At 44.1% G+C, this 27,154-nt stretch overlaps 1 protein-coding gene across 3 annotated transcripts in view; it reads right to left on the bottom strand.

Moving 5' to 3' along the window:
* The window catches only part of MTUS2 (microtubule associated scaffold protein 2), a 498,194-nt gene that overhangs the window by 84,625 nt on the left and 386,415 nt on the right, over positions 1–27,154 (bottom strand). For all 3 annotated transcript variants that reach the window (XM_053312197.1, XM_053312196.1, XM_053312198.1), the window contains exon 7: positions 8,940–9,151. In XM_053312197.1, the coding sequence (XP_053168172.1) occupies positions 8,940–9,151 (212 nt within the window). The remainder of the gene's footprint in view (positions 1–8,939; positions 9,152–27,154) is intronic.

The raw sequence follows: 27,154 nt of genomic DNA, 5'->3' as shown, positions 1-27,154 counted from the left end.
GACAAATTGCTTGGAATGGTACGGCCTACCTCCGGCCCTCTTGATCCTTCTCCAACATGGCTTATACTATCAGGTTGCAAAGCTGTTGTAGAGGGCCTGACAGAGATTATAAATGCTTCTCTGAGGGAGGGCAGGATGTCTCCTTGTCTGAAGGAGGCAATCATTAGGCTGCTTCTGAAGAAGCCTGCCTTGGATCCCTTGGAGTTAAGCAACTACAGGCCTGTCTCCAACCTTCCGTGGCTGGGCAAGGTGACTGAGAGTGTGGTGGCCTACCTCCAGGCGGTCTTGGAGGAAACTGATTATCAAGACCCATTTCAAACTGGATTTCAGGCAGGCTATCGGGTGGAGACTTCCTTTGTTGGACTGATGAATGATCTCCATTTGGGAATTGACAGAGAGAGTGTGACTCTGTTGTTCCTTTTGGCTCTCTCGGCAGCCTTCAATACTATTGACCATAGTATCCTTCTGGAACGTCTGAGAGGATTGTAGGTGGGAGGCACTGCCTTGCAGTGTTTCCACACCTGCACCTTTTCCATCGAAAGCTTTTGTGGACCACCACGTAAGCAAGCCATTTAAAACATTTTTACCATAGGCTATGGCTGACGGGAGTCAAACCTATATATCAAGGGGTATTACAAACTCAGCTATTTCTAATTATTTATTATGCTCACTCAACAACATATTTCACTCATCGTAGTACGTTTACCTGTAGCAAGCCTACCAGTGGGGAAAAGATGATTATATTTTTATTACAGTTCCCTCCCCAGATCACCTGTAATACCCTTGCAGACCACCAATGGTCTGAGGAGCACAAGTTGGGACCACTGACTTAGATCCTATACTTCTCCCTTCATACCCCAAACCCACTCCAGTTTCTTTAAACCCCCATCCTTGCACTCCTTCTCCAGTCTGAGCTAATAAGACTCCCTACAGCCAGGAACTCCCAATTCCACTCACTCCTTCAATTATCTCAGTTGGTTCACAACCTTACCTTCTAGGAAACTCATTGGCTACATCTTATCAAAAGGACATGCAAAGTTGCTTCCTTCCACCTGATGGTCCCTGGGTTCCCTCATTTTGAGAAGATGTGGGTTAGGCATACCTTCCAGGTCCTGAGCAAGACATCTCAGGCCCTGCTTTTGGCCCTGTCACATAGACAGACCCGGTTGGTGGGGAACAGGGGCAGGGCCTTCTTAGTAGTGGTCCCTGCCATTGGAAAGTCCTCCCAGAGGTGCTTCGTCCGCCTCTTTCCTTGATTAGTTTTAAAAAGAATTTGAAATCTCTCCTTTTTAAAGAAGCATTTTTAAATGTGTTTTATTTCGCTTTCCAGTTTTAATTCAGTTTTATTTTGCTGTTTTGTTTTTATGTATGTATGTTTATTCATTTATTTACTGTTGATCTAGTATGGTTTTATTGTTTTACTGTAATCCACACAGGGCAGCAATGTGGAAAATAGGGGGAACTGGAAGTCAAGAAAGACACAAAGGAAGACATTTTTAATGAATTAACAAAACAACCTTAATCCCATGTGATGCTGCATTGTCTACCATTATATTTAAACTCCTTAGTAAACAATGCATGATTCTGCAAGACAATACTCACCATATTTTGTAAGTGGCACAGCTACTTTGGAGGTTTCCAGACATTGTCAGACAAATAAAACCAGTCTGAAGTGCTCAAGAAAGGGTCAAGATACATATGCACAGAAAAGTAGGGAGAGTACTCAGGCTGGCAATGAGGCATATCATAGTGCTAGGAGCTATAGTGCTAATACAACATTATAGTGCAAAAATGCTGTGATATAGAATTCCCTGCAACTGTTGTAGGTCATTGTGATTGGTAAACATAGGGGCTATTCACACATACAGGCAAAACCAGGCTAGGTAGCCCAGCCTGGTTTTGCCAGCTATTTTAAAAAATCATTATTATTCTTTCTGTGCTGGGGTGAATATGCTGCCACTTCTGATTTTTTATTTTAGCAATAGAAGAAAACCTAGACCATTTTCTTTTCTGTATCACTTGCCACAGAAGAGCTATTTAACATGGCTCTTCTTTATAGGACAGCCACTAGTGGCGTGCAAACTGGCTCGAGGTCGAGCCAGTTCACCATTGACCTGGGCATGTTGGGTGGCTTGCCCTCGAGCCAAACAGGGACCGGTTCAGCTCGGGGGTTCAAAATGTTTTTTAAAAACCCACAAAAAAACAACTATAACCCCCACTTCAAGCCAGGCCCGAACTGGTTTGGCCTTCAACCGAACTGGGGCCTGGCTCGATATGCATGGAACCAAACTGGGCCCAGTTTGGTTTGGGTCCGATTCTATTCTAACTGAACCAGGCTTCCCAGTTCTGTGTGCACCCCTAACAGCCACTCCTTTACATAGAGGAAGTACTGTACATATTATTTGTATTTATTTATTATTTAACATATTTGTATACTGCCCAAAATGCAAATCTCTGCGTTTTAGGCCATGGACAGGCATTAGGTAGCTTGAGTGCTACTGTAGCTCTCGGTCTTAGCTGAAGTAGCTTTCCAGGCACTTGGTCTTGCTTCTCCCTCACTTCCTTTTCAAGAAAATACCGCAAATCAGATTGGCCAGCTGAGTGAAGGCATGGCTGCGCCATTCTTAATCTCCCTCTCTTCAAGTCATCAGGTTCTCTCCCTTTAATTTATCTCTACTTCTTCCCCCACAAAGCAACTTTGCCTGCCCTGCTTCTGCCCTGCAGCAGAATTATCCTAGAATTCAAGGATTTTGATGTCAAGCACACTTATTCTGTCAATGTAAATTTTAGCACAAGCTGCAGTTTTTTGACTGGCTCCACCTCGGCAAGCCATCACTGGGACTGGGTCCTCCTTTCCAAGCTGTTATTTCATGATGGTAGCTCTCAAGGCTCTGACATGCGCATGCGTGTGTGCGCGCATGCACACACACACACGCTCCCAGAAACCTGCCTACCGGTGACCTAGTACCTGGACCTGCCTATCAGGTGACCTAGTACATGGCACAGCATGTTCCCTGAATTTAAAGGAGGTGTTTTGGGTTGCCTCAGTGCCTAGGCTGTGCAAGACCTGATTAGAAATATAATAATGGTCACAATGTCTGCTCTGCTGCTTCAGGATGAGTCAGTGAGTTAATTGCTTAGCAAGGAGCCTCTCTCTGTCTGCTCTGAGCCAGCAGGGGGATGCCTCTGTTCAGTTTAATTGGACAAGTTATCGGTTCTGAGAGCTTGCAAACAGAATAGTAAAAAAACCCTCAATCGGTGCTAATTGAAGGCTAATTATCCCCATTTTGAAACTGACCACCAGGTGTTCGGAGGTGGTTAAGAAAAAAAGGCAAGCTGAACACAGAGGCTTAAAATGGCTTAGTGTGAATCAGTTTTCTTTTATCTTCCTCTTTGACCTATTTTTCATTCGGGGTACAAGATTTCAGACTCAGTCTATTTCTAAGCCTTGAGTTTACACGTTTACACAAACCTAGCTCTCTGATTTCTGCATTTTTTAAAGAGAAGCCATGTCACTTATTTACTGCCTGCTGTGCCAGCAACAACTCTTTGTACACAGCAGGGGGAGACCTCAGGCCAAATCTGTAACATGCCAGCTTCTGATAATCGAAAGAAGAGAGATTTACAGCCCAAAGGTATGCATGCTCACTTGGAAGTAAGTCCAGACAGGCCTTGCTCATCACTAGCTGTGCAAGGATAGAATCGCTTGCCCTGGGTCATCTTTCAATGAAGTCTCTGCACCCTGATCCTAAGACTCAGTCCACAATTCAGTTCGAGAAAGGCAGAGCTGACATTTCTACCCATGCAGATCATCTGTTTAAAAGCATGCCAGTGTCCGTGCCTGGGCTGCAAGCAGCAATACTGGAATCGAGGCCTGGAGCGGAAGGAGGACCAAGAAGCAGGAGTCTGAAGTGCAGCAAATATTGCTCTGCTGATGAGACAGGACAGAAGGCCTAGTAATTCTACCTGGCCTGGCCAACCTAGAGCATTTTAAGGCCTGCCAAGCCAATTGCAGGGACCAGTACTGCACACTCCATTACCTTTCCGCACCTGAAGAGGCCCCCAAGCCTTGAGCATCAACATATGAGGTTGCTTACCAAGTTAGGTTACAAGCCAAGTTCCAGACATTACTTAGTTTGGTGGTTGGAATTCTCTATGCCTTTTAAAAACAAAACACAAAAACATCTGTGCCCCTCCATGTGAATTGGGACAATGGGGCAGGGGAGAGGGGACTTAACCCTTTCCCCTCTGCCATTCTCCCACTGAAAATTCCTCCTAAGCTGCTATTTGCTGCAAATAGCAGCTTTGAGGGGGCTATTTTCAGCAGCACAGTCCTGATCAAGATCTTCCTCCATGTTTACTTTGTTTTAAAAATGCATTGGGGATGTGGCTGTACCTCAGTGGTAGAGTATCTGCTTTCCATGTAGGTTCACTCTCTGACATTTCCAGGTAGACCTGGGAAAGACTCTTGCCTGAAACCTTGGAGAAGCCACCACCAGTCCATGGAGACCATACTGAGTTAGATAGACCAATGGTCTGACTTGGTATAAAGTATCTTTCAATGTTCCTAAGGAATCTTAAGCACAGAATTCCAAGATGCATTTAAAGTAACATCTAGTTTAGCTCTCCATCTACACCAATGAGATAAAATTGTCTGAACCCTGGAATCGGTAGCATCCAAAATAGAACCTGCTTCATACTGCCAGGCTGAGTAGTAGGATTCCATGGTTTACCATTCTACCATATCCACACATTCTAAGCTTCTTCATCTCTTGCAAAGTTAGCTTTAAATCTTAAATTTGAAGCTATATGACAGTTCCGATTTAGAAAGAACATATTTGTTTTTGCAAAGAAGTTGAGATCTTTTAAAGATTTCTGGTTTTGTCTAGGACCACAGGGTTATTAAAATAAGCTGTCCTACAGCTGAGCTTGCAGGCAAAATCAGCTCTTTTCCAAGGTAATCTGCACCCATACAAGCAAATTACTTTACAAAATAGCTGAAATGTGTCCAAGTACTTAGGGATGTGCGAATCAGCTCAACCTCGAGCCGGTTTGACATCGAACTGGTCTGGGCCTGATTTGGCTCAAGGTTGAGCCGAACCCCCCTGGCTGGCTCAGGGCCATTTTGGCGGTTCTAGAGTCATGACCTGGCCACACAAACAGGTAGGGCGCATGCACAGTGGCCTCCAAAATGGCCACCACCACCTCAAAAATGGCCAAAATGGCCTGAAAATGGACCAAAATGGCCCTTTGGAGACTGGGGGAAGGCTGGTGGGGGAGCAGGAACTGCCAGAGACCCCCCTGTGGCTGCAGCAAGCACCCCCCAAGACATCTGCTGAACCATAAGTAAATTTAAAAATCCTCTAGAACACCTGAACTGGCTCAAATTCAAGCCAAGCTGGGCCCCTCGTCCAGGGTGACAAAACCAAACTTGTCTGGTCCAGTTTGAGTCCAGTTCAGACTTGAACTGAACTGGGAAAACCAGTTTCCTCTACAAGCACTTTGAGTTGATGAGGCAAAAACTGTTCTTGGGCAGTGTATTGGAAAGAATTAAGGCTGCAATCTGATTAATATGTGTACTTCTCTTGAAGATGTAGCCTCCATTTTAGAGAAACGCCTGAAAGATGTAACCTGTATTTTAAATGTAGGAAAGGAGCTTGTGTAGATGTAGTTTTTTAAAATTCAAAACAGTCCGATTACTCCTATTTGGTTGTTTCAAGATATTTCCTGACTACCTGAGGATATTACCTGGCTATCCTAAATATGTTTTAGGATGATGCCAACATTTTATTCAGGAGTGTAATGTCAGCATTAAAAACTGATTAGCCAGTTTATTTTCTGATGCAGCTTAAAAATTGCACCTGGATTGTATCTGGCTGAGGATTAATTATGTCTCTAGGAACTCTGCTACTCATGGCAATTTATCTTAATCACCAATAATGAATGACTTTAAAATATGAGTGAAAGTAAGGCAGCAATGGAGCCACCACTGGGCGAATGGGTTCAAAGAACCCGGGCCGCCAACAATCAGGGGCCGCACGTGTGGCCCCAGACATGCCCCCCGCACCTGACAGCAGACACAGGGGCATTATTTTGGCCCCAAATGGGACCGCATTGCGTTGGCAGCACGATCGGAGCAACTCTTCCTGACTTAAAGGCAGGGAGAGCTGCTCCTAGTCTTGCTGCCAACACAGCGGGGCCGATTGATCTCTCTCCCAAACAGGGCTGCACGGCCCCATTTAGGGGAGAAATCAGCCCGTGCTGCATTGTCAGGGTGGGCAGAATGGCTCTCTCTGCCTTTAAGTCAAGGAGAGTCACTCCAGCCCATGCTGCCCAACACAGCGTGGGCTGATCTCCCTTCCAAACGGGGCTGCACGGCCCCATTTGGGAGGGAGACCATGTTCCCTGCGTCTGACATTAGACGTGGGAGTGTGGCTAGCCGGGACCCTGCGTCTGATGTCAGAGGTGGGGGGCGGGGCCAGGGGGCCATTGTGGCAGCCGCACATGGGTCACTGCCAGCCTCCCTATGCTCCTGAGGTAAGGCAAGTGTTGGGTTGTAAATAGGAGTGTTGAGTCAGGTGTAATCTTAAGATTTTTAAAGTTACAGTAAATGTCTAATTAATTATAATTTCTTATTTATAGTATAGTATAGTATAGTATAGTATAGTATTAACAGTAATTTTATCCTGAGTGAGACCATTGGTCTATCTTGCTCAGTATTGTCTATAGTGACCTGCAATGACTCTAGGTTCTCTTTTTCAGTTCCACCGGGAAAGGGTTGAGCCTGGACCTTCTGCATGCAACCAGGTTTTCTTCCACTGAGCTGCGGTCCCAGCCCCATGCATATGTAAATGTTACCAGTCCAAAGATGAATGTCATGAATGCTCCAAAATAGACATTCATTTCTGCACTTTTCAGCTATACACCAGTGAATGCTGGCAATCAAGTTTTGAAAAGTGTAAGCATTCATTGATATATCTCTGATTCTTTGGATGCTCACAGATCTTGTCTGGGATTGTCACCATTCACTGTAACATAAACACACACAATAATTCCAGAAATAAGTGACACCTTCACCAGTCCTGGGCCTGAATATATACTGGTGATGGCAGTGAACAGGTGATGGCAGTTACAACGTTCTTCAAAATGCTATAACACATTCCACGTATTTTTCTGCAGTACTATAACACTAACAATTCACTCAGTCTTTTACTTTTCATGTTGGAATCTATGAGGAAAAGCTGTGTGAGGCTGGAAGGTTTGTTTTCAACTGTGTTTAAGTTAAAATGGACAAATTACTATCACTGTATTTTTCACAACCAACAAAAAACCCTTGTTTACATAACATGTCATTTATGTTACTTTCCAGTAGATGTCAGTGTTACCACTTCTAAACAAATATAAATACCCTGATTTGCAGCAGTAGATTTAATTTTGTTGCTTGAAATTGTGCCAGAAATTTATTTCATTGATTATCAGGGACAATCTATCTTGCCCTGGTTGGCAGTAACCAATATTAGAGACTTCTTGATGTGTTACTACATGAAATAAGCAATGGATTTCAGAATCTGGTGACACAGTCATTCACACCACTAAATAATATGCCATCATACCCAACAGCTTCAGCACCAAGGCCAGCGCACAAAACAGTTTCTGACAAGTTTGATATTCCTTTCCTACTTTATGTCAATAGGAACTACATATGCATACCCAAGGTTAGAGTTTGACCCTTGCTAATTAGCCAGCTAATTAACAACTAATTAACTGACAGCTGTCCATGGCGTGATAATCAGTCACTTAATAAGTGACTAACTGCCTGTTCCAGAAACATGGCTTTCATTTCCCTTCACTCTCTGAATTTTTATGCGTGAGATAGATAAAAAGTAAAATTTCTTTTTGTATCATTTGTTATCTGGCTGGCCAGGAATTTGTGCATATAGATCACTTGTTATTTTAACTCTCATTCTGTGTTGCAAACGTTTCCAATGTTTTCTTCTCCTAAAGTATGCTTTCAAAACATTGTCTGTGTAATACATTACCACTACTATAAATCTATAGAAATCCAAACAAAGATAAATATGGTAGATATAATAGATATAATATAATAGATGAAGTTGGCATACTATCTATTAATGGATGCTACAGGAGGTGACAAATTAAGCCTGCATGTGCAATCATAATTCTGCTTCTTTGTGTGTTGCTATGAAACATTTATTTACATGACTGATCTTATTCGTTTTTAGCACAATGCATCACTGAGAGTATACCATTCTAGTGTGAGTGTATATGTGTCTGTTATGTGAGACTATGCACAGTCAAAACTAGCATTAATCATGCTGATGTTTTAGAGAAAGTGTTTAAGTCCCAATTTCATACCAAAAAATTGATCCTGGGAAATGGGCCTGGAAGCTGCTTCTCTCCATTCCCACCCAGCACTATATCTTGCTAATGGTCTATATACACTATACCATTTTCTCTCAGTGCTTTGTAGTACCTGTGCTCTTATGGAAGAGAATAGATGCTGCTCTTACCTGAGCTTATTGGACTGTTTCCTCTTTGACTAATATTCCTGGGCAGCTGTTTGGCACCAATGCAAACAGGATGTGGATGGTCCATACCGACCCATGCACACCCTGCATTGAAGACAAGGTTGGGGGCAATATTGCTAGATGGATGGCAAGGAGAATTGTCTGGGACTGTCCTCAATGGTGTTCCTGTTAAATCTAAAAACATCTGTCTCCATACATTTGCTCTGATGACCACATAGTTGAGATACAGTCCAAGTTTCACATCCACATTAATATGTCCCCTCCTCTCTCTCCATCAATAACCAAAAGACTGGCTTCTCCAGAGAGAACTGGGCAATGTGGGGAAAGAATGGTACATAGATTGGGTACCACCAGGAACTTTTACAACATGGATAGCAAATGAAGTCTTACCTTCCTAAAGAAATATTGTGTTGTTACAACAAAGACATCAAAGCCGTAGCTTGTTCTCTTAAGTTCCTCCTGGATACGGCTGAGTTGCTTGGCTTGTTCCTCACACTTCTCCTTCATTTGCTGGATAAACTGCCTCTCAGCTTCTCGAGACTGCAGATCAGGCTTTGTGGAAAATCCATTCCTTGGGACAAAGGACCTTTGTTTAGGATGTCCTGCAAGAAGCAATAAAGAATACCCAAGGCTGTAATCAGTTACTTTATATGTATGGACACAGCTTTTCACAGTTGTAAGCCTTTTGGGGCTTGCCTCTTTTTTTAACAACACTTTGCTTAAGGGAATTGCCTTGTAGAAAAAGCAGCAGCACATTTTCTTCAAGGGTCGGGGTCCTGCATAGAATGACAACAAACATTAGGGCTGTGCATCGATTTGGTTGCCAGTTCAGATCCAAATTGAAGTGGAGTACTTTGGGCACATTTCCTTTGATTCAGACCTGAATTGGCTGCAATCTAAGTTGGATCCAATCAAAGCAAAGCTGCCTGAAGTACCTTGCTTCAATATGGATCCAATTCAGCTTTTCAGAAGTTTGTTTGTTTCTTAGCCAATGAGTGTCAAAAAGGGAGGGTGACTCTGGGCCAGTCACTTCCCTCTCAGCCTAACCTACTTCACAGGGTTGTTGTGAGGAGAAACTTAAGTATGTAGTACACCACTCTGGGCTCCTTGGAGGAAGAGGGGAATATAAAATGTAAAAAAAAAAAAGGGGGGGGGTCTCTGCACTTTCATAACCTTCATCACTGAAATTTGACAGGCTTCATGACCCCAGAAAGGGCTACCATCCCTGCAGTTTTCATCCCATTCTGCCAAGAAATAAAAGGGTGTATGCACTTTAATGATTTTCAGTGTCATCTGAAGCATCGCCACTGAATTAAAATGATCAATCAACGGGCCACCGATTCAGGGATTAATCACTGAATCGATGATCCTCCAATCAGATAAAATCGAAGCACTAGAAGAGGCCGAAGTAGCAAATCAAATCTCCAAAGCAGCTTCTAAATCAATTTTTTCTCTCTGCAGACAGCCCTGGTAAAATAAGTGGAAAAGGTATTGTTTTTGCAGTGAGAGGGGAAATGTGAATATCACACACCCCTTCCCCTCCACACTTGGTCCACTGTACAAGAAACCTTCAGCACAGTGACACTGAAGGCTTCCTGTAAACCTGCAAGCAATCCATCTTCCATTATCATACAAATACAATGAATATTTACATACCACTTTTCAACAAATTTCCCAAAGTGGTTTAGATAGATAGATAGATAGATAGATAGACAGATAGATATAAAATGGCTACCTTGTCCCCAAAGGGCTCACAATCTACAAAAGAAACATAAGATAGACACCAGCAACAGACACTGGAGGGATGCTGTGCCAGGGATGGATGGAGCCAGTTGTGCTCCCCCTGCTAAATAAATAGTATCACCACTTCAAAAGGGTGCCTCTTTGCTTAGTTGGCAGGGGAGCTGCTCAGTTACCACACAACCACTATTCTTCATCATCATCATTATCATCACCATTATCATTATTCTGATTTTCAACAAAAAAACCCTTCCGAAACTGGTTTACAAAGAAAAAGAATAATGTGGAGAAGATGGTTCCGTGCCCTACAGTCTAAAAAGAACCAAAAGATAGACATCAGCAACAGCCACCTGGGGGATGCTGTGTTGGGGTTGAATAGGGCAAGTTGCTCCCTTTCTGTTTAATAAAAGAGAATCCTACTTTGAAAGGCGCCTCTTTGCCTAGTTAGCAGAGTCAGTCCATCTCTCATACAAAGCTGCTGCCCATGACCCTAGATTTGCAGGGCCTCCTTTGAGCTAAAGAAACTGTTTGATATATTTGAGGATGGAAAAGAACAAAAGAATCTAAGCTGCCTTGACATGCCAAAGGTAATTTCATCAAAGTGGCATTGGAAGGACTGCTTCAGAAACTCAGCTTTGGGATTCCCACGAGACACTTGTTAAGAAATCTCACAATGTGCTTTTCTCAGGTTATTATCCTTGAGCAGAACTTAAAACATCTATGCATCCGTATTTTAAATCAACTGTGCCATAGACAAACCCATATGCTCCACAATCCTTTCTCTAACAAGCGACAGCTAAGTCACCCGCAAGAATTCCTCCTCCGTTGAACATGAAATGTGTCAGAGGGAAAATGTAATGCCTAACTTTCACAGCAACACACTTATTTTTTTAAATGGGAAGTACTTATTATTACCTATATAGTGGGGGCAGCTGCTGATGCTGTCACTACGAAGATTGCCAAGAGAGACAGCTGCAGTGACAACAGCCATAAGCAAAAGCAATAACAAACGGGCAAGTGGATGATAATCTCCACCGGCTTGCCTATCTTGTAATGGAATCAGATGCAGGTTTTCACTGTTTTCAGGAAGGGAATAACCTGTACATCAATTCCCAATAAATAGAGCTATTTCCAAGACTTGCCAGAGTGGAAGGTTCCTGCTAGCCCCCTGAGTCACATCACTGAAAAAGCTACATCACTGATCCATATTTCCATAGGACTGTTTCAGACTTTCTAAAACACACCTACATACATTGACAGGTGGTGATTCAGCACACCCACAATGAAAGGTGGTGCTTTGTGGTGGGGATTTGCATGAGAATGAATACTACTATTACTATGAATATTTATATACTGCTTTCCCACAAAAGTTCTCACCGCAGATTACAAAAATGAAAAAGACAGAAAGAAGGAAAAGGAAAAGGAAAAGGAAAAGGAAAGAAGGTTCCCTTTCCCCAAAGTGTTCACAATCTAAAAAGAAGCTTAAGGTGGACAACAGCAATAGCCACTGGAGGGATGTTGTGTTGGGGTTGGATAGTTGCTGTCTCCCTAATAAATAGAAGAGAATCATCACTTTTAAAAGGTGCCTCTTTTAAAATAACCAGGAAGCAACACCCATCAAAGCCTTGTTGAGGCAGACCTTATTTGAACCTATGAAGCTGCTTTAAAACAAGGCAGGCCATTGGTCCAACTCGGCCAGCATTTCCTACTCGGAGTGACAGGTGTTTCACAGGGTCTTTCCCAGCTCTGACACCTGAACTCTTTTAACAAGGGGTGCCAGAAATTGCGCCTTCTGCATGCAAAGTAAGTGTTCAGTCGCTGAGCATGGCCCCTTTGCCATGCTCACTGTACCACGAGGACTGTAAAACCACACGGAGAGCTTTAGAGCATCTGAATCTGCCCATAGTCACCAAGATCTAGCTTTTTCAAGTGATGTATGGCACCTTGAATGTTCTTGAGAATGCTCCAACATGTGTCAAGGTCATGGTTCAACACACCCTGACCCAGCCCTCTTGGTCTTTTTTGGGTTTGCAAGATGTGGTCAGTCGTGATTTTACATGTAACTATTCACAAGACAATTTCACTATGCCAGAACTTCCTAGGAGTAATTTCATGGCGAATTCACCATAAAACTACTTACTTACTTACTTACTTTGTTTGTTTGTTACATTTCAATCCTGCTCTTCCTGAAAGGCATGCAGGATTCTTTAGAATTAATAACCCTGTCCCAAAAATAGTTGTGTGGTATTTGGCCCTGAGCATGAGTGGTACCTATAGCTGCTTTGGCAATGGGCACCCTGCCTGCCAAGCAATGAGCATCCCTGTCCCAGCTGCAGCTCGCTTAGAGATGGAAGCCAAACCTTTAGCCATGAAGGGAGCGGGGGAGTTGGCCCCTTGCAGGAATATTTGAGGTCCTTTTCTGAATTTTCAGCTTTTGTTTCATGGTAGTAAGATATAGCTGCTAGGTTGCATATTATATCCTATTCTTCAGCAAAAGTTCTCAAAAGCAGTTTACATATACAAGGGCCAACATCCTGACTAATGCTACACATGCTACTGGAAAGCAGCCAATGTAACACTGATTTTCAAAGCGGGATCCAGGGGGAATCTGGGAAATAACTGGCCGGTTATCTTAACATCTGTTCTGGGCAAATTGATGGAAAGCATTCTCAAGGATAAAATTGTTAAGCATATAGAAGAACAGGCCCTGCTGAAGGAGAATCAGCATGGTTTCTGCAAAGGTAAATCTTGCCTCACCAACCTTTTGGAGTTATTGAGAGTGTCAACAGGTATGTGGATAAAGGTAATCCAGTTGACATAGTATACCAGGCCTTTAAAAAGCTTTCAACAAAGTTCTCATCAAAGACTCTTGAGAAAACTTAGCAGTAATGGGATAAGGGGACAGGTTCATGTGTGGATTGGTAATTGGTTGAAGGGCAAGAAACAGAGGGTAGGTATAAATGGAGAGCTTTCACAACGGAGGGAAGTAAGAAGTGGGGTCCCCCATGGATCTATACTGGAACCAGTGCTTTTTAATTTACTCATAAATGATTTAGAAGTTGGGGTAAGCAGCGAGGAGGCCAAATTTGCAGATGACACCAAACTCTTTCGGGTAGTGAAATCCAAAACAGATTGTGAGGAGCTGCAAAAGGATCCCTCCAAACTGGGGGAATGGGCAACAAAATGTCAAATGTGGTTCAATGTTAGCAAATATAAAGTGATGCATATTGGGGCAAAACCCCCATAACTTCACATATACGCTGATGGGATCTGAGCTGTTGGTGACTGACCAGGAGAGGGATCTTGGGGTCATGGTGGACAGCTCTTTGAAAGTGTCGACTCAATGTGCAGCAGCTGTGAAATAGGCCAATTCTATGCTTTGAATCATTAGGAAGGGGTTTGAAAATACAACTATCAATATTAGAATGAAAGTTTGCCAAATCTATGGTGGGGCCACATTAGTAGTACTGCGTACAATTCTGGTCACCATATCTTAAGGAGGGCATTGCAGAACTGGAAAAGGTGTGGAAGAGGTAAACCAAGATGATCAGAGACCTGCAGCACCTTCCTTACGAGGCAAGGCTACAACACCTGGGGCTTTTTATTGATTGATTGATTGATTGATTTGATTTGTATACTGCCCTTCCAAAATGGCTCAGGGCGGTTTACAATTAAAACAAACCACTAAAACAGTAAAGAGAAAAAATAAATAAAAAACAATATAACAATTAACAGTTTAAAAACATTTTAAAACAACAATTAAACAATTACAGTGATTAAAATCCCAAAATCAGGTTTTTAATTTTAAAATAAACCAGATATTAAAACCCCAAAAATTTAGGAAGCTGAGAAAGCTTGGGAGAAAAGATGGTTTTTCAGGTGTTTTTTGAAAATTGCCAGAGATGGGGAGGATCGTATCTCAGCAGGGAGCGCATTCCACAATCTCGGGGCAGCGACCTAGAAGGTGAGTTGGCAGTAACTGGAGACGGACCTCCTCAGATGACCTAAATGGGCGGTGGGGCACATAATGAAAAAGACACTCTCTTAGATACCCAGGGCCTAAGCCGTTTAGGGCTTTATAAGTTATAACTAGCACTTTGTATTTTGTCTGGAAACCTATTGGCAGCCAGTGTAACTCCATCAGCAAAGGAGTAATGTGGTCTCTCCAAGATGACCAGAGACCAACCTGGCTGCCGCATTCTGAACCAACAGAAGTCTCTGGACTACGTACAAGGCAGCCCCATGTAGAGAGCATTACAAAAGTCAAGTCTGGAGGTCACCAACAGATGTACCACTGTTTTGAGGTCATTGTTCTCAAGCAATGGGTGCAGCTGGCGTATCAGCCGGAGCTGATAGAAAGCACCCCTGGCCACCGCCTTTAGGACTGACAAAAGGAAGTACTTTTTCACACAGAGCATAATTAACCTATGGAATTCTCTGCCACAAAATGTGGTGACAGCCAACAGCTTGTATGACTATCTATCTATCTATCTATCTATCTATCTATCTATCTATCTATCTATCTATCCACACATCTCTAGGTGGTGTACAAAGTTAAAACAGAAAAAACGTATAACAGAATAAAAACAGTTAAATTCCGGAGGGGGGGGACCATCTCAGGAGATAAAAACACATTAAATAGTTTAAAATTAATTTCATTTAAAAACCTGTGAAAACAGGTGAGTCTAAAGGGTCTTCCTAAAGGCAAACAGAGAAGGAGATGCTCTTATTTCAACAGGGAACATATTCCAAAATTCTAGGGCAGCCACAGAGAAGGCCTGGTCTTGAGTAGTCACCAAATGATCCAGGGAAAACCATAACTGGACCTCACCAAAAGACTGTAATAGGTAACAGGGTTCATGACAAAGAAGGTGCTCTCTAAAGTACCGTGGACCCAAGTTGTTGAGGGCTTTATAGGTAATAACCAGCACTTTGTATTTCTCTCAGAAACATATTGGCAGACATTGCAATTCTTTTAAAATCGGTATTATATGGTAGGGGTGTGCAATTTGGTATTTTCGGTGTTTCGGTTCGGACCCAAACCGAAACACTCCTGTTCTGTTCTGTGCCTGAATTTTGCTCACCCGAATCACCCCCGATTCGGTTCGGATTTGGATTTACCCGAATCTGAATCCAAATCGATTCGGGTAAGAAAAATGGGTCCTGGGGCCAAAAGAGTGGGGTGGGGTGGTAGTGCCCAATGGGTGGAGGCTACCATCCAAATTTCAGGGGGATTGGGCAAAGGGCTGATTTTTGGTGATTTTTTGAAGTTTTAGTGTCTTTGGGGCAGATATTGGCAGACATTGCAATTCTTTTAAAATCGGTATTATATGGTAGGGGTGTGTAATTCGGTATTTAAAGTGGGATCTGGGCCAGAAGAGTGGGGTGGGGTGGTAGTGCCTAATGGGTGGAGGCTACCACCCAAATTGCAGAGTGATTGGGCAGAGGGCTGATTTTTGGTGAATTTCTGAAGTTTACGTGTTTTTAAGGTTTTCCCCCATTAGGTAGAATGGGGGTTGTATCGCTTCACGTCGGGGGGGGGGGGGAGTGGTGGCCTAGAGCGGTGTGGGGTTGTTGGTAGTGCCGGGTAGGGTTCATGTCTTTAAGGTTTAGATTCTATGATAGCAAATTAGAGTGGATTCATGGTGTGTCATTGAAAATCTCATTTGCTATCATAGAATCCACACTCAGAACACCTCAGAAACAACAGAACCCTGTACGCCATGGATTAGAAACCCATGGGGGTGGTTGGCACCCTATGTGCACTACACCACCACTCGCTCTGGGCCACCCCAGCACCCCGCAAGTGCACTTATGGGGCTGCTGAAAGCTCCATTCTATTATAACTTATGAGGAAAAACCTTAAAGACGCGTAAACTTCAACAATTAACCAAAAATCAGCCCTCTGCCCAAATCCTTTGAAAAAATTCAGGTAGCTTCCTTGCCCCTACCCAGCACTACCACCAACCCCACACCGCTCTAGGCCACCACTTCCCCCCCCCGACGTGAAGCGATACACCCCCCATTATACTTAATGGGGGAAAACCTTAAAGACGCATAAAATTCAGAAATTCACCAAAAATCAGCCCTCTGCCCAATCACTCTGCAATTGGGGTGGTAGCCTCCACCCATTAGGCACTACCACCCCACACCACTCTTTTGGCCCAGATCCCACGTTATGCCCCCTATCTGCCCCAAAGACACTAAAATTTCAGAAATTCACCAAAAATCAGCCCTTTGCCCAATCCCTCTGCAATTGGGGTGGTAACCTCCACCCATTAGGCACTACCACCCCGCCCCACTCTTTTGGCCCCAGGACCTTTTCAATTAAAGTAAAAGGAAAGCAATTTCTGCATTGAAATCAATGGAGGCAAAAAGGCGGGAAATTAAAAGAGACGTCAAACTGAAAATGGAGGAGGAAGAAGAAGCCAAGGCTGGCACTTTTCTAGGGCACAAAAAGGAGACCCGAAACAACCGAAAAATTTGGACCTGAAACAGGGGTGATTCGTTTCGGGTCCGAAAATTATCGGGTCTCATCATGGGTGATTCGGTTCGGCTACGAATCACCCGAAATTGGTCGTTTCGGGCACAGATAGTTCTGTGCCCGAAACGTTTTGCACATCCCTATTATATGGTCCCTTAGAGTTGTTCTGGAGACCAGACTGGCAGCCACATTCTGCACCAATTGTAGTTTCCAGAATATGTACAAAGGCAGCCGCATGTAGAGTGTATTACAGTAGTCACGCATTTTTCACACAATGGTTAATTAACCTATAGAATTCTCTACCACAAGATGTGGGGAGAGCCAACAGCCTGGATGGCTTTAAGAGGGGTTTAAATAAATTCATGGAGGACAAGTCTATCAATGGCTACTAGTCTGAGGGCTATAGGCCAGCTCCAGCCTCAGAGGCAAGATGCCTCTAAATACCAGTTGCAGGGGAGTAACTACAGGAGAGAGGGCATGCCCTCAGCTCTCGCCTGTGGGCTCCACAGAGGCGTCTGGCGGGCCACTGTGTGAAACAGGATGTCGGACTAGATGAGCCTTGTGCCTGATCCTGCAGGGCTGTTCTTATGTTTGCTTTAATGACTGCACATGCATTCATTTTAAAGGTCAATCTGCATATAGGTAACCTCAAATGTAGGATACAGATAGGAAGTATACCAACGTGATAGTGCACAGTTCCTGTTCACCTCAATGGGGTGGTGAGGAGAACATCCCAGGTGGATGCAATTCAAAAACCACAACTGGGCAGTAGCTAGACTTATGCTCCCCATGTGTAAGACTATTTTGTGTGTGCAACAGTATTTGATGCTCTGTCTTTTCCCTCTGTTGCCCACAATGTATTTCCCTGAGCATATATGCTCAGCCTGATGTAGTATATATGTCCTCTCTCTTTAAGACTAGGTTGTGTTTGGTTGGGTGTGGCTTAGCTTTCTGTTTTCTATGTGCAAGATGCCCAGAGTAGTTGCAATCTTGTCTGAATAAAGAAGGCTTCTAAACCTACTTTGTCTCCTTCTCCTTCAGGCCCAAGGTCAGGCCAACAAAGTGACTGGTTGTGAGTATGCCTAACACAACCTTACCTAGGGGATGATACTACATGGTGTCAGAAATGGGCCTGCACCTGTAGCAAGCAAGTATTCTGCACGGGAGGCCTAGATTTGGAGAAACACGATAATAATGGAAGCCCCCCTTCTTAGTTATGTTTGTCTGGCAACATGGAGGAAATTGGAGAAGATGGGAACAAAAGTTTTGTCTGTATCTGACTGTGACTAATTCAGAGGAAAAACCAGAAGAGTGTAAGATTGCACTTCTTCTGCATTGTATTGGTGATAAGGCATTGGAAATATAAAATAACATGCAGAATGTTTATGTAGATTCTTCCAGGAAGACCTTGGAAGAAGCATTGAGAACCTTTAGAATCTATTGTGAGCCAAAGAAAAAACCAGTGTTTGAACGTTATCAATTCTGGCAGATCAAATATGTTGAAGCAGAGGGAATTGATAGTTTTGTTATCCATTTAAGAAGTAAAGCACAAGATTGTGAGTCTGGAGCCTCAAAAGACCTGATGATAAGAGAGAAAATTGTTTTCGGTATTCCTGATTGCAAACTGAAGGAAAAATTGTTAGGGCATTCAGATCCTACATTCTTTCAAGCTATAGATATTTGCAGAGCTCAAGCTCTTACTCATGCACAAGCACTTGTGATGGCCACTGAGACTCTGATGCCCATGCATGTAGTAAGCCAGAAGGAAATACAAGCCCCTTTATTGCAGAAGACAAGGAAGCTTTCGGTAAAGCAAAGAGCTTTAAGAGAAAAGTTTTCAATGCTGAATTATTCTTGCAACCAGTGTGAAGGCATGCATAAGCCTAGGGCTTGTCCAGCTTTTGGAGCTACGTGCTACAAATGTGATGGGTGAAATCATTTTGCAAAGACGTGTACATGGCTACCTCAACAAGAAAAATGTTTAAATTCCTGGTTTGTGGGGATGCTGGCAGCACCACAAACTACAGGGGATTCACCATGGTTCTCTGCTGCTGGCATAGCAGGTGGGACTGTCATATAAACTTGATCCTGGAGCTGAGACAAATACCATACCTGAAAATATATTCTCCTCTTTACAATCAAGTGTGCAAAGAGTACCAGTGGATGTGATCCTGGTGGTGGCCTTTGGGTAAGCCAGGGCTGCAATTACAGCACGTTGCAAGGCTGGTTCTCATGACACTACTTTAACATTTTATATCACAGGAGATGATGAACCACCTTTATTAGGCAGACAAGCCTTCATTGCACTTGATCTTGTAAGGAAAGTGCATGAAGTGACTCCCAGAGTGGCCACTAAGGATGACTTGTTGAAGACATACTCTAATGTTTTTGTGGGGCTTGGTCAGTTCCCAGGATCTTATCACATTTATGTAACTCCTCAGGTACTGCCAGTGATTCATGGGTGTTGGAAGATTCCATATACTATACTGCCCAAACATAAATATATTTTAGATCATCTGGATAAGATGGACGTTATTCCTAAACCAACAGCATGGGTCAGTAGTCTTGTCATAATTTTTTTTTTTAAAGGATGGCTCACTTCTCCTTTGTCTTGATCCTAGAGACTTTAACAAGGCTATTAAAAGGCAACATCTTTCTATCCCAACTATACAAGATGTGCAGAGGAATTTGGCAGGAAAGAGGGTTTTTTTTTACAACTTTAGATGAAAAAGGTGGTTATTGGCAGGTCCAGCTAGATAAAGAGTCTTCAGAACTGTGTACATTCAATACTCCATGGGGTTGTTACCATTTTAATAGGCTACCCTTTGGAATTAAATCAGCAAATGAAGTTTTCCAGCAGAAAAACTATGAGAGTTTTGGTGATATATTATGGTGCGGCCACACTTGGAGTACTGCATACAATTCTGGTCACCACATCTAAAGGAGGACATTGTAGATCTAGAAAAGGAGCAGAAGAGAGCAACCAAGATAAACAGGGGCTTGGAGCACCCTCCTTATGAAACAAAACTACACCACCTGGGGCTTTTTAGTTTAGAAAAAAATACTACTGCAGGGTGATATGATGTCTATAAAACCATGCATGGTGTGGAGAAAGTGGATAGAGAGAAATTCTTCTCCCTCTCACATAACACTAGAACCAGGGATCATTCCATGAAATTGATTGCTGGGAAATTTAGGACCAACAAATGGAAGTACCTTCTCACACAACGCATAATCAACTTGTGGAATTCTCGGCCACAAGATGTGGTGACAGGGTTTGAATAATTCCATGGAAGAGAGGTCTATCAATGGCTACTAGTCAGAGGGGCTATAGGCCACCTCCAGCTTTAGTGGCAGGATGCCTCTGAATACTAGTTGCACGGGAGTAACAGCAGGAGAGAGGGCATGCCCTCAACTTCTGCCTGTAGGCTCCCAGTGGCATCTGGTGGGCCACTGTGTGAAACAGGATGCTGGACTAGATGGGCCTTGGGCCTGATCTATCCGGGCTGTTCTTATATTCTTATGTTCTAATAGGTACACATCATAGCAGATGACATGATAATAGCGGCTTCAAGGTAGTTGTAATCTTGTCTGAATAAAGAAGGCTTCTAAACCTACATTGTCTCTTGCTCCTTCAGGCCCAAGGACAGGCAAACAAAGTGACTGGTTGTGAGTATGCCTAACAGCCTTACCTAGGGGAAGATACTGCACCTGATGTTCATCCCTTAGTCTCTACATCTACATCTGATGTCTCCCCAATTCCCATATTCTGTGAGGCATTGGGGGCAGTGGAGGGAAGGCGGGATTGGCAAAAATCATTGCACACATACAGTCTTCTAACATACAGAGGCTCTTCTCACGATCAGCCCATGCTCCCCGCAGATGATCGGTAAGCCCTCCCTGGGCGGCTGCCCACATGACTGCCGGCTCTGCCATGGAGCCAGCGGGGGCTTGGTAGTTCAGGGGCCATGCAGCCCCCAGAAGTTCCAGCATGCCCTGTGTGAGTCCGCAGGGCATGCTGGAGAGACCCCCGAGCCAGGAGGCTGCTTTTTAGCCTCCCGGTCAGGGGTCTACTCATGAGTTGCCACGGTGCAGGGGCATTCAGCGGGCTACCCGCTTGTAAACCATCGGGCTTGCCTGTGAGCCCGGTGGTGTACACGACGAGTGAAAATCGGGCTAGGTTCTTCTAGCCCAATTTTCGCTGGTCGTGAGAATAGCCTCAACATGTTCTAACAGTTAGCCCTGCTAACTAGGGATGTGTGAAACGTTTCGGGTACAAAACGTTTTGTACTCGAAACGGGACGTTTTGGGTGTTTTGTAGACAAAACAAAACACCCATTTTCTAAATCCAAAAGTTTTGTACACAAAACAAAACGTCCCTGTTTCGGCTACAAAACGTTTTGTTTCAGACCTCCATTTTGTGGCGATCTGAGTCAATCTCCATTCTGTGTTTGACATCTCTTTGAATTTCCTGCCCTTTCAGCCTCCTGATCGGTGACCTAAAGCATGGGCTGACCTGCTGACAATTCCCTCCTTGTTCCTCATAGGCTCTTTTGCCTCTTGCCACTCTTTACCGCCCTGAGCCATTTTTGGAAGGGCGGTATATAAATCTAATAAATAAATAAACAAATACGGACCCCACATTGGCCAGGGGAAGGGTCGAAGAAGGGGCAAGGGAGTTCAAGGAGGGGTTTTCAATTCATTCAACTGGTTAGTTACTCATTCACCATTCTGCTTTTCTGCCTCATTGAAGAGAGAGAGAACAAGTTTGCATTGCATGGCATGCCTCAGGTTGCCATGATGATGCCATTGCCATTGCCTATGCCTGCCTGCCTTGTTGCCAGCCTGAGCCCAGCCTGCTATGGCTGCTGCATGCCAGCCTGGGAATGGATTTATCTGCTGCATTGCTTTTTTGTTCCAGAAGAATTTTTTTCACCCCCTTGAGAGATGCCATACCATTGCCTGTGCCTGCCTTGTTGCCAGCCTGAGCCAAGCCTGTAGATTCTCTGGTAGCATATGAGATTTTCACCGACAAGCCATGAATCCACTCTCATATGCTACCAGAGAATCTACACTCAAAACATCTCAGAAACAACAGAACCCAGTACCCCATGGGTTAGCAACCCATGGGCTGGTTGGCACTCTATGTACTCTACACCACCACTCGCTCTAGGCCACCCTGGTGCCCCTCAACTGCAGTTATGGGGCTGCTGAAACCTCCATCATTCCCTACGGGGAAGAACCTTAAAGACGCGTAAACTCCATTAAATCTTTAAAAATCAGCCCTCTGCCCAATTCCTTTGAAATAATTCTGGCAGCTTCCTTGTCCCCACTGGGCACTACTGCCCACCCTACTCTGCTCTGGGCCATCCCTTCCCCCATGACATGAAGCTATACTTTTGCTGAAACCTCCATTATTCCCTATGGGAAAAACCAAAAATTCACCAAAAATCAGCCCTTTGCCCAATTCCTCTGAAATTTGGGTGGTAGCTACCACCCATTGGGAACTGCCACCCCCACCCACTAATTTTGCCCCAGGGCCGTTTTTAAAAAATCAAAGACATTTTGGATTCGGATTTTACAATTTCAAACAAAGAACAAAATTGGGGTGTTCCGGATTGGCTGATTTTGAATGAAGAACAAAATGTGTGTGTTTCGGATTTGGGCAAAAAACAAAACAGAAAAAAACCAAAGTGCACAACCTTACTGCTAACTGAGCAAAGAGACACCTTTCAAAGTGGTCATTCTCTTATATTGAGCAGAAGGAGAGCAAGTGGCCCTATCCATCCCCAGCACAGCATTCCTCCAGTGGCTGTTGCTGGTCATAAATTTCTTTTTAGATTGTGTGGAAGGGAACCATCTTATTTACGTATTATTTATTCTTCTATGTAAACTGCTTTTAGAATTTTGTTGAAGAGCGGTATATAAATATTCGTAGGAGTAGTAACATGAGAGCAGTCTGAATGCAACACAGTGTTTTAATTGAAACAAGGATCGCTCCATTTAAGTAAAGTATCTTTAGTACAGTGATAAAGGAGCATAAACCAATAATGAAACAAGAACCAATTCATTTTGTTCCATGTGTCAGAATGGAGGGTGTTTCACTCTGACACCTTTTATGACAGCCAAATGCCAATGCCTGAGGCAGGTACTTCACCTTGCCTCATGATAGGACTCCTTCCTTGTGGGGCTCACTCTGAACATTTTTTTTTATGAAGGGCTGATTCTTTCTTTCGTTCATGTATATCCAAGTACAAAATGCAAAGTCAGAATTGGGCCTAAAAACCCAATTGAAAGCATAAAAACCCGTCAATTCCGATACAACACAGAGCCAGGATTAAGTACTGGCAGTGCAGGATGGCCCAAATGTTGTGCAGTACTATGAGGGTGGAAGAAGGTCTCTGCCTTGGCAGAGTGGCTGAAGAATAACTGAGTTCAAGGCTTGTCCCGCAGCCCAGCATGAGTGGAGGGGGAAGCAATTTTTGTTTCCTCTCCCTTTCCCCTGCAAGCCCTATTTTTGCTTCCAGGAATATGTCCCTGAGGGCTGCGCAACCAGCAGAAGCATTGGTCTGCGGGACACGTCTTCTTCCACCCTTGCAGCATGGTGCAATATGTGGGCTGATGTCTCCTAGGCTCAACAGTGCCCCTTCCCCTTGCACATGAGGGTTAACTTCAGACCCTGGTTTATTTTGGAACCCTAGTTAGAATATGCCAGGATTGCTCAATTTGGGCACAATGAGCAGTCTCATCTTGTTCTAAATCTGAATTAGAAGTAGAATTCTTCTGAGTCTTGTGTTTGGGAGGTGGGGGTACTCCCAAAGCTAGGAGACAGTGTGAAAAGGCAGGATTTAATCCTGACTCTGCATTACATCTGAACTGGTCCAATGTTTCCGAGAAATCTGAGCAGCAGTTGCCACAAAGCAAATTGCCCAGATATGCAGTGACATTTATGCAGCAAATAAGAATGTGGCCCGGTCTGAAAGCGCCAAATAACCCTCCAGCATAGTGATACAGAAGCTTCAACTGATGCTGCAAATGAGTGCGCTTGTGTTTCACACAACTGTCAAGAAGAAGAAACAGAATTTTATCACAAAGCTTCAAATCTCAAGGAATTCACTGACCTCATTTCTAACACAGCAAGATAAAACCACTTGAGGTTTTTTTTTTAAAAAAAAAACTTTTAAAAAGGCAGCCAGCTAATACATACAAGTCGCACAAAGCCGCCTGGCAGGCCAAACGCAGTTATTGTGAAACAGCACAAAGGTCACCAACCATTCTGAGTCAGATTTCCCAGCTTCAGCAGTTATTCCCCTCGCTAACAACAATTCGTGGCACACAAAGATGTTTTATGTAGCTGACCTCTCTGTTCAGATAGAGTCTCATGGGACTCAGTGACTTGTTGGAGACCTTGCATGCACTGCAGGTGTCAAACACCACTTGAGATAAATTTATCTGGAAAGGATGGGCGAGAAAAGGGTCTAAAAATATGTATGTGCGATTAAAGGCTAGACTACATGATACACTGTGTGATTTGGGTCTTCCTTGCTTGCTTGCTTCCTTCCTTCCTTTGTGAATAGCAGCAACATGGGACCTCAGTTTGGATGGGGGCATGCCAGAGGGAGGGGAGCTTGTCCTGCCATGGCCCTAGTTTGAATCTCCTCCTCCAGGCTGTGATTTACATCTGCAGAAAAGCTCTCATTGGCACCAATAGAAGCTTTCTTACCAGGACAAATAGGGAGGGGGATCTGGATCAGGACCATCACAGAGACATGGGCTAAATCTCCTTACCCCTGTGGTCACAACCATGCATTCTGCATATTGTCTAGCTTGACCATAGGGTTCTATAGTTACACGCACACACACACACACACACACACACACACACACACACACACACACACACAACTGGAGCAATATTTGTGCCCCTCTAAATGCAAACCAAGGTGGCCCCTGCTTAGCAAAGGGGACAATTCATGCCTTCTATCACAAAATCAGCTCTCTTCTGCAGCTGCAATGCATAAAAGCACCTCCCTGCCTCAGAAACCAGAGAAGCGTGGGCTGGCCCTGAGCACTTAGGTTATGTAGGAAGCTGCCTTAAACTGAGCTGGACCACTGGTCCATCTAGCTCAGTACAGGTTGAGTATCCCTAACCCGGACATCTGAAATCCGGAATGCTCCAAAATCCGGAAACCACTACGGTATGCGTCCACAGCACCAACGCGTTGTGGCTTAGTTTTCATTACATTTACAGCTACCTGTAGTTATCGTAAATTCAATGCTTATTCATTCTTATACTTTAAATCAGGGTTTCTTAACCATGGGCCCCCAGAAGTTGATGGGCTACAACTCCCATCATCCCCAGCCACAATGGACATGGCTGGGGATGATGGGAGTTGTAGTCCATCAACATCTGGGGGCCCAAGGTTAAGAAACCCTGATTTAAATAAAACCTAAAAAAATTAAAATACAGTATACAGTATCCTTTCGTGGTTAGACTTGGATCCCATGCCCAAGATATCTCATTACGAATATGCAAATATTCCAAAATCCAGAACACTTCTGGTCCCAAGCAGTTCGGATAAGGGATACTCAACCTGTATTGTCTACACTGACTGGCAGCCGCTCTCCAGAGCTTCAGGCAGGAGTCTTTCCCAGCCTTATCTGGAGATACCAGGGACCTTGTGCATGCAAAGCAGATGCTGCCCCACTGAGCTAGGGCCCCATCCCCACCTGCACCACCCAAGAGGCTTCCAGGTAAGAAGGGGAGATAGGCAGACAGGGAGGCAGTGTGATTAGCAGCCCATCACGGCGGGTATGGATGGCTGGTTCCAAGTCTGCCTCCATGCATTTTTGCTATTTTAGAATGTGTTGCAGGACTCGGAGAGTTTAGCAGGAAGTCAGAAAAGGGTGGGCTACACTGGTAATTGAGCAGGTTGGCTCTGTGGCTCTTGCTGGTTAGCTCCTTCAGACTTCTGAAATAGATGAACAGCAGCCCCTTAGGACTGAGCTGCCTGTCTTCACAATGATTGGGGCAAAAAGAAACCACAGCAGACCTTGACAATTTTTTTTACAGAAACTTGCTTTGTCTCCAAAATGCTTAGAATCCAATTGACATCAAATCTGTTCAATAGTGAGGTCAGTGGGATTGCTTCAGAGTGGCTTCCTTGAGGATTCCATAGCTAAATTGGTTGGGGTTTAATTAAGGAAAATTCCTTGAAAAATGTTGTCCAATGCCTTCTCCAATTCCCCGCAGCCTTACAGTATTTGAAGTGCGAGTCTCCAAGTTGTCCTTCTGAATGCTCTGAAGTGTCCTTGTAATTTAAACTGTGATTTTTGTCCTAAGGGATAAGCGTGGACTCCTTGACTCATCTGGGGCTAAAAAAACAGCTCAGTATGCACATTCTGTTTCCATTTTTCAGTTTTCACAGAAGATGGGAAATGTACTAATGATGCTGGGACTGATCCTGAATTCCCTTTGTCCTGCTCCTGTAACAGCTATGAAATCCGGCGGTGTTAAAGAATAATGCATATTAATGGCACAGGCATGGCTGCTTGCAAAAATGTTTTAAATGACTTAGAAACCCTTACTTCCAAACTACTGAGAAATCCAAGTGGAGACTGGCAGAATGGGTAGAAAGAGGGTCAGGCTCCTAAATGCTAGAGAATCACAATGGTAGAGAGTGGAAAGAGCTTCCACTCTTACTAGTGATGCCAAAACTCCCTTCATAAATAAAACGTCACCCCACTGGCTCCTTCCTCCTTATTCAGATAATACTACATTCCCCCCTTTACCCCCTCCCCAGGCCAGCCTAAAACCCTCCTTACTCCAGGAGGGTGCTCTAGCGGGCAGAACTCCTCTATAGGGAGTTCCCACATGGAAACAAGCCCCACCCCTGAGACTCCCTGCCCCCAACTTGTGTCTCGTATTCGGCCAACATAATGTTGGCAACCCTAATCTTTATTGGTATCAGTCTACTCATGAATCAAGTGGCACTCTGGTCCCAATTCAATTGCACATGCATGCAGTTGTCAGGACTGTATGTGCACAGCCCTAGTCCGATGTTCATGACAGCACCAAGCAGCAATTTGGCGGGAAACTGAGTTCCTTGTTCCTCATCCCAAACAGCTGATTAGTACTACTGCAAATGTCCAACTAGGGCTGGTGGACCAGGCTATGGCATCATATGCACTGTGGCATCACATGCACTGGGAGGGAACTAGGGAACTCCAAGTCTGCTACTGCTTCATGAGGTCAACACCTTAAGGAGGCCGGCCAAAAGGCAACATGGCTTTGATGTCTTCTCAGGCAGCCCTTTGGGTCCCTCCTCTAACCTGGCAAGTCTACAGATCAGGGGTGTCCAACTGCAGCCTTCCAGCTGTT

This window comes from Hemicordylus capensis, chromosome 3 (genome assembly GCF_027244095.1).
Source record: "Hemicordylus capensis ecotype Gifberg chromosome 3, rHemCap1.1.pri, whole genome shotgun sequence".
NCBI classification, from domain to species: Eukaryota; Metazoa; Chordata; class Lepidosauria; order Squamata; family Cordylidae; genus Hemicordylus; species Hemicordylus capensis.
Note: the sequence above shows the minus strand (reverse complement) of the source record. Positions and strands in the feature narration are given on the sequence as shown.